This window comes from Tupaia chinensis, unplaced genomic scaffold (assembly GCF_000334495.1).
Source record: "Tupaia chinensis unplaced genomic scaffold, TupChi_1.0 Scaffold138425_1, whole genome shotgun sequence".
NCBI classification, from domain to species: domain Eukaryota; kingdom Metazoa; phylum Chordata; class Mammalia; order Scandentia; family Tupaiidae; genus Tupaia; species Tupaia belangeri.
In genome coordinates, this window is record NW_006198322.1 from 582,568 (window position 1) to 591,077 (window position 8,510).

At 41.1% G+C, this 8,510-nt stretch overlaps 1 protein-coding gene across 1 annotated transcript in view; it reads right to left on the reverse strand.

Moving 5' to 3' along the window:
* Positions 1-8,510, reverse strand: part of LRRC49 (leucine rich repeat containing 49) — a 153,184-nt gene that overhangs the window by 97,152 nt on the left and 47,522 nt on the right. The window contains 1 exon segment of the mRNA XM_006172303.3: positions 3,579-3,640. Coding sequence (XP_006172365.1) covers positions 3,579-3,640 — 62 coding nt within the window.

An 8,510-nucleotide genomic window follows, 5' to 3' on the forward strand; every position in this document is an offset into this window, starting at 1 on the left:
CGAAACCTCTCAAAAAAAAAAAAAACAAAAAAAAAAAAAACAAAAAACCAGACAAATGGAGAGGAAAAGCAGATGGGCTGCAGATGCGGTTTTGGGATTGAGGAGTGACTAGTGGGGAATTCCCTGGAATTTCTTTCTACCTACTATATCCAGGAATGGGTTCTGGAGAAAATGGGAGACAGGAAACCCCAGCAGGCACAGATAAAAATGTCCTAAGAAAAGCATATGCTTTCTCTATCCAAAGACAAAGAAAGGGAAAACCTAATGAGACCAAAACTTACATAGTAAGAATCTACTCACTTCAAACATCATGGAGAAATCCCACCACCATCAGCAAAGGCTGAGTGAGGAGTGACTTCAGTTTGATTATTAGTCTGGTCCATTGGGGCCTAGTGCAATGAGTTCAGTCCAAAACAATGGCCGCGAACACGTTTCATTTAATAGATGTAATAACTCATGTTAATTATGCCAGATATAACACGATCTCATATAGCAGAGCTCAAATGTTCCTAGCCAATGATTAAGCTCTTGACTTAAATTTATATAGAGCTTAGTAATGTAGAAAAATTGAGGACCAACAAAATTAAAAAAAAAAAATCTATTTACACTAGAAAGAAAAAAAAAACAACACTACATTATAACTACCATGTGCATCCCTGCCTTCCTCATTAAACTACGAATGCTCTGAAGGACACTGAGATATACAAACATGGATATGTCATTCATTCTCTAAATATATCTTGCATACCTACTAATAGAACTAAATACATTGGAGCCGGCAGGTGATGTAGTGGTTAAGACACTGGACTCCCACATGGCTGACTGTGGTTCAAGTCCCGGAACTGGCAGCTTGAAACTCACACCAAGTACATGTGCATGCATGCCCAAAATTCTGACAGAAAAATGAAGGAGAAGGGATTATGGTGTGGCCACTCCTCCCTGGGAATATCTCTCTGGCAAGTGCATATGCCCTTTAGGAAAAACAAAACAAAACAAAAACAAACAAACAAAAAAAACACCTAAACACTAGCTATAGGAACATACAGGAAGAGTCTGTCCACCAATAAACACAGATGCTTACTCATATCATACTGGATCTCGCTAAATGTCAGAGTGCCATCACATTTTAGCACTTCCTGAATTCTTACCAGATACCTAATAGTTGATGCAAATGGACCACTAACAATCCAACAATTTGTCCAAAACCTCGGAAGTCCTACAACAAAACAGTAGATATATTTTTTGTCCCAAAATAGCTATACAGTTGGATATTTTTATCTGCTAGACAATATCTGGAGGTTCACAAGAAGGAGTCATAGCAGATACTTTTACCTTTACACTGTTGTTTTTACTCTTCTTAATGTATGTCAGTCCTGGGCCTTTGAACTGTAAAACTTGTTAACTCTAGGGAACCAGCAGGTGACATGGTGGTTAAGGTACTGGACAATCCCACATGGCCGACCACGGTTCAAGGCCTGGACCTGGTGGCTTGCTTTCTCACTTTCTCTCTCTCTCTCTCTCTGTCTCTCTTTGGTCAAATTAAAAATAAATGAATAAATTAAACATTAAATCAATAATTCTTAAAAAAAAAAAAAGAAAGAAAAAAACTTGGCCACTCTAATATGCTAGGACATAGCAGGGCAACGGAACCCTGCAAACACATGATAGTTGTCATTACAGTCTATTTGATAGCCCTGCTGAGATATCTGTGTCTTAAGTACAGGTCACAGGAATGTTTTTGCAGCTTTCTCTCTCTAATTTCCCTGCCTCAGACCCAATGTATTCACTACACCTCCTCCTGGACCATATGCATCAATAGAACTAGATCAGAAATTGTACTCTGCCTCAGAAGAAGATCCGCTGGAAACAAAGAGGAAGGTGGAGGGCTAAGGCTCTGTAGAAACAAAGAAAGCAATCAGTAAGAGTGGAGGCCTAGAAACGGTTGACTCACTCCTGTCTCAATTTCTTTAAAGAAAAAAATCATGCTTTAAAAATGATAAAATATTGGGACCAGCAGGTGGCATGGTGGTTAAGGCACTGGACTCCAATATGGCTGACCATGGTTCGAGTCTCAGATCTGGCAGCTTGCATTCTCACTTTCCTTCCCTCTCTCTTTGTCTCTTGTGAGCACATGTACCCTATAGCAAATTTTAAAATTATAATAATAAGTAAAATTAAAATAAATAATTCTTTTCAAAAATGATAACTATTCATTCCATTAATCTCATCTTTATTTTGCAGGATGGGTGAAACTCCTTTCCAGTTTGGGAAGTACATTCCCCAGATAAAAACAATTAAAACCAACTCCCTACAGAGTTCAGTTCAGGTATGCTGGGGACCTGAACATCATGAATCCTACATATTCCCACTTCTCTCTCTTGAAATTGCTTCCCACAAACAAGACAAGTACAAGTTCCAAAGGGTTAGGGGCTCTACGGGTTTGCCTTAAACAGCTGATAATATATCATATATTATGAGAATGAGATGATCTTCTCTAAAGAGCCTTTTGATAGAAATTGCCCAAAGAAAATTGAGTGTCATTTCTCTTGCCACCAAAAAGAAATCCTACCTCCTACACTGGCAAGGGTATGAAAGGTCTATGAGAAAACTTGAGTGCTTTTTCCAATGAAGACAATAAAGGGAACGGAACCTTTGAAAGAATGCCTATGTGTAAAGCTCACCATCTTGAGATAATCTCTATCTTTTAGAGATATAGTTCAGAAAGATGGGATTAACACAAGTCAGAAAACACACAAACGCTAAACTGGTTTTTAATAGTCTCAAGCACAGACCTAGAGTTCAGGAAAAGAGGCCCTCAGCCCTCTCAGAAAAGCAGATTTCAAAGAACAGAAGTGAAACTAAAAAACTGAGAGGTACCATAGTTATTGAGCCTAGTTCACAGAAGGAGGAGGAGGAAATAACCAGGGAAGACGTGTGGGTCCTCTTGCATTGCCAAGTCTTGACTGTATGCCTCAGCTCCTGTTCTGAAACCTTCCACGCTGACACTGAAGGAAACAGCATCCCAATACACAGGATGGAACCTTTCAAATCTTTAGAAAACAACACTTATTCCTTTATGTATTCTAGCATACTCTCGCTCAGCAGCGTTAACTCTAAGTAGGAATACTAACTTAGAAGGCGGTTACGGCCTAACCAGCAAGCAGCTCAGTGACAAATGTAGCTGCTGTATCAAAATTACTCAGCAGCTATACAAATTGTAGATGATAATTTATGAAAGAAATTCTAATTCTACTGACTAAAGCAGTGAATGTCAAACAAAGGGCAGCAAAATATAGGTTGAAATTTTCACATAAACATGTTTTACAAAAGAACAACTCTAATGTATAATTAAATAAAAAGCACGTTATGTTCATTTTATCCATTTATCACTAGAAGCAATAATAAACGTAAGAGCTTTGTTTTTCTACAAAGAACTTTGTCGCAGACTGTCCTGCCATTTCCCAATTTAAAATCTTCCAAGCCAATCAAATTCTCCAAGATATTCACAACCTCAGTTTCAAGCACCAGAACCCACCCAATCAAGTTACTAAAATGACAAGTTGGGAGTTTCCACTTACCTAGAAATATTGTTGAAGCTGAGAAACAGACGCTGGAGGCAGGGCAAATTATCCACATCTCTCTAGAAGCAAACAGAGAGCAAACATGTAATAGTTGGAAGGGGAAAAAAATGACAGATGTCTTCTGGCCCGGCTGTGGAAATACAGTCCTTTCTCTTTGCTGCGACCTCGCTCCCCCACTGGTTTCTACTGGGCACTGAGCTCCAGGCTCCTCCACTGCAGACTACCGGGAGCGTCTCAGCGCATCTGCAGAACAAGCTGCACCACTCCGAGGTAAAAGCACTGAAGAGCAGGAGATGCCGCTAGCCTCTCTCAGCAGTGCTTTTGGGAAAGACGCCAGGAGGCTACCTCAGCATTTCAACTGTAGCGCGGACACAGCACGATCAAACATTTGCTAAGCGTTACTTTTAAAAGGAAGCCATGCAAAAGCTTCACATTTGAAACTTACACAATTAGCCTTCCAAACAACAATGAGAATTTCCAAGCTGACTGTTTTCAAACCCTTGGAAATATACCACACAGTTACAAATGGCCAATATGCTGACCATTCTCGCCCCACCTCCCCCGCAAAAAAAAAAAAAAAAAAAAAAATCCGATCATAGTAAGTGCCACCACAGGGCCCCGTAAAGGCAACGCCCATCTAAGCACGTTTCAGAGGTTCTTAGGAGGGGAAACCTAGCTGTTACATTCATGCACAGCGCCCCGAGAGCATGCCACAGCTGCTCAATACAGTTACCTTTAGCAAGAATTGACATGTTTAGGTCCAAATATTTAAAAATAATCACAATATCAACACAAGCAAAGCTACCTAATTTCATTAAGTGAAAAGACTCCTGGTAAGTCTAACATATACTAGAGTAACAGAATCTTAAGAGGAAGCTCAGTAATGAGACCTTAATGTGAGAGAGAACAGCTGCGGCTGTGTGGCTAGGCTGGGTGAGAAGGTGGCCTGAGAGTATTCCGTCCTAGGGGCGGTGACAGGACAAGATGCTGCAATCCCGACTTGCCACGCTCTGTTCTTTAATACTACACACTGCCACTTCCCGAATCCAAGGCTTTTCAGTTTTTGGAGTTTCTCTCTATTCACGATATCAGAGCACGTGCACGCACGCGGGAGCCAGGGAAGAGATGGGCTAGCCCGAGTACAGCAGTTCATCACTGCACAGGGAGTCAGCTCCACACGGTCCTTCCCACACAGGTCACGGCCCCAGTGGCTCACAACCGCCGCAGGCAAGTGAGCATGCCAAGATCCTGACAGGGTAGAAAAGTGGAGGCAAGAGAGCTGTGGTGTGACCACACCCTGTTCAGGGTTTTCTCTCTCTCTTTCTCTGTCTCTGGTGAGTGCCTGGACCCTCAGGTAATAAAAAGAGGGCCAGCCCATGGGGTGGAATTAAGGCACCTGGATCCCACATGGCTGACTGTGTGATCGAGTCCCAAACCCAGTGCCTTGGCAAACGCATCAGGCAAGTGTGTATGCATGCTCAAACTCCTGAAAGGGAGGAGACATGGGAGGGGATTGCAACATGACCGTTCCCCCATGGGGGGTGCTTTCTCACTTGCCCTCTCTCTCGCTGCCTCTCTCTGGTGACTGCACGTGCCTCTGTCAAAATTTTAAAAAGAGAGAAAGACAGAAAGCACCTCAACAGGGTCCCATCATGCGTGATCCCACCAGGAGCCTGGGCACTCGGGCACAAGCCAGTGTGCTTTCAGGACGGCCCAGAGCTCCGACCCTGCAGTGGGCCACGTGGCCTCACGCACTGCAGTCGTCTGGCTGTGCCGCCAGGCCAGGTCTGCTTTTCATTTGAAAAGTTAATACTCAGTTAAATGAGTTTAAATAATACAATGACAAGTATGTACATTTTACAGATGATTGGGCCGGAAAAGTCATGATGCATTTTTTGCATAGGAAAACACGTCATGACTTTTCTGATGACCCAATACTGTGTCTAATATTTAAACCTAAATCAAAACTTATTCTACAGCTTCAATAAGTTACCCTTTTTCTTCCTACTTTTCTGATCCCTTTTAAAACTACCACTTCTAAGACCCCAGTAAGAGTTCACACAAGTGCATAAGAATTGCAGACAAGCCTACTTTCCCAAAAATGCCCCACTTACTTATTTTTAAAAGCTTTTGTACAAAGAAATGATAACACTGGCAGGACGGCAGCAGGGGGTTTTGAATGAGCACGGGAGAAGCGAACCTGGCTGAAGACGGCCTCCTGCCTCTCCTGTACTGACCTCGCTCAGCCCTTTCTTTTTCTCCCTTTCTCTCCCATAAAAGAATTATTTTTTCTCTTTTGTAATTTGCTATAGGGTACACGCACTCACCAGAGAGAGAGAAAGAGAAAGCACCCCCCCTTCCCGGAAGATGGCCACACTGCAATCCCTTCTCCTCCGGTCTCCTCTTATAATTTGGGTACGCACGCATATGCACCACTGTTCTGTTTTTGTTTTTTCAAATCACCAGGTCCAGGACGCAAACCATCCAGTCGGCCATGTGGGATCCAGCTGCCTTAAACACCACAGCAATGGCTGGCCCAAAAATAAACTTAAAGAATGTATTTGGTAAAATCACAATGCTTTGTATTATTACCATTTGTGGAACAACATTTTATTAGAAGTCTTTTCAAATTTTCAGAGTAATTAAATATCTGGTAGTTATAAACAGTATTCACAACAGTTATTAACTATCTGGTAGTTATAAACAGTATTCACAACAAACAGGAAAACTAAAAACTGAAATGCCAATATATATACACATATATATTCCTATAACCATTATAGAGATAGTCTTTCCAGAACTTTAAAAAACAAAATTAAGTACCCATAATCATTTTTGTTGTTCTAAATTTCGTTTCTGTGAGAAAATACTTGAATTTTTTAGCAAGTCCAAGATATACTTTTGTAATGAAATTTTAGCATTACAACAGACAAAAACAAAACATGAGCATCACCACATCAATTACGCATGAGTTATTTACAGGAAAAGTCTTGTTAAAAACTACCAGACGATGGCTCCACTAACGAGAGAGGAAGTCACGACAGAAAGTCCTTAAGATCCAGGTGGTGGGATTTGCCATCTAGGGAGCAAAGAAAATTCAGGGATGACGACTGTGTAACAGGCTTACGAGCGACCTGTCTACACTAGAGAGAGCGAGCAGGGGACGGGGACGGAGGTCTCTAAAGGAGAAACGTGAAGGTGACGTCTTTGCTCACACAGAGGAATTCTGCTAGAGAGTGCACATGCATTACTGATGGATGACTAACAACCCTAAATTAATGGAGGAAATGAGACAGCTATTAACCCCAGCGATTAGAACCAAAACATATTTTAATACAATGGTCTAAGGCTCACTTTGAAAAGGTAGCCACCAATCCTGACCTATTATAACATAAACTTATCAGTGTTAATCAAATCCATGCCCTAGGAAGCCCAAGAAATCTCAAAAATAAGTATCAAAAATATGACCAAGACTGGGACCAGCAGATGGTGTAATGGTTATGTCGTTGGACTCCCACACAGTTGACCATGGTTCAAGTACTGGACCCGATGGCTTAAAACTCATACCGGGGAACATGTGCATGTGCACCCCAAATCCCAAGAGAATGGATGGAGAAGGACTGGCGTAGCCATCCTCCCTCTGGGGGGTGATTTCTTGTTTTCTGTCTCTCTGTCTCTCTTTGTCTCTCTGGTAAGCACATAAGCCCTATAGCAAATATATAAAACCATGCTGGTGTTGAGGTAGTATGCTTTTACTTGCCAGTAAGTAATAACCCCAGCTTTCCTTCCCAATAGGTTAAACTAGTGCTATTTGGGCAGAGCCAGCATTTATCACTCTGCCTTACTGCAAGAATATAACTGTTCTGGAATGAAAAGGAAAGAAGAGATGTGGTTAGGAATAATGTAAGGAAGTTAAAGCCTCATCGCTCTGAGAAAAAGTCAACGCAGTATTTTTACTATCAAGCATTAAAACACCCGGCACTTCCTTTCTGGAGGTATTTCACAGGCACAGAAATTAGGCAGAGTCGCCAGAATGTTAACGTACCTAGGCTGAGCAAAACAAGATGAAACAGAATGTTCACCCGTGAGGGAATATTTATATGTCATCTGTCATCATCCGCTCATTAACTTAAACTGATTTAAGCTACTTAACAAAATACCGAAAACCATGTCCAAAATATTTTAAAAGCAAGGTTCAGTCATTTCACGTGTTAAAGAAATACACTTTCACAAACTGACCTAAATAAAATGATTCCTGTAAGACTGAGAGGATTATAGCTCTTTACTTTTCAAAAGAAAAATGACTTTCCATTGAAGAAACATGCTTGTCCTACTCTGCTCAGACACTATTTTCCATATTCTTAAACTTCATGGAAGGACTAAATGATTCGGCAATCTGGCGACGAGTGGGACATCATCACTGGCACTATTTTTAGAACAGCTTCCAACAGAGGAGTAGGGAAAAGGAAGGAAAAGAGATAGGGGTTTTGGCATGCATGAAACAGGGCAAAGAGGGCGATAATAACATCACAGCTACTCTTATTTTTATTAGTTTGTCTCCTTTTTTAAAGGAGTAAAATTATACAGGAGTCATTATTTTAATTTTGAGAAATGTAAATGGATTATTAACAAAGCACTGAACAAGACTGAAAATGAAAAAATATAAAACAAAATCTTTCATAGAAAGATTTATTTGATTAATTCCAACATAACGACTTGCTACAGCCCCGGTTTTGTAACACCAAGACCTACTATATAAATAATAGGTGTAACCCCTCATGTCAAAAACGCTAATCACACATCCAAGGGCCAAGTGAAGAAAAGTCCATCACCTGACGCTGTTACTAACCGGCGCTAATTAGCTTATCTGCTTTCATACTTGCTACACCATGGCAACAGCGATCCATCAAGCTGCTCTGATTTTTCCCT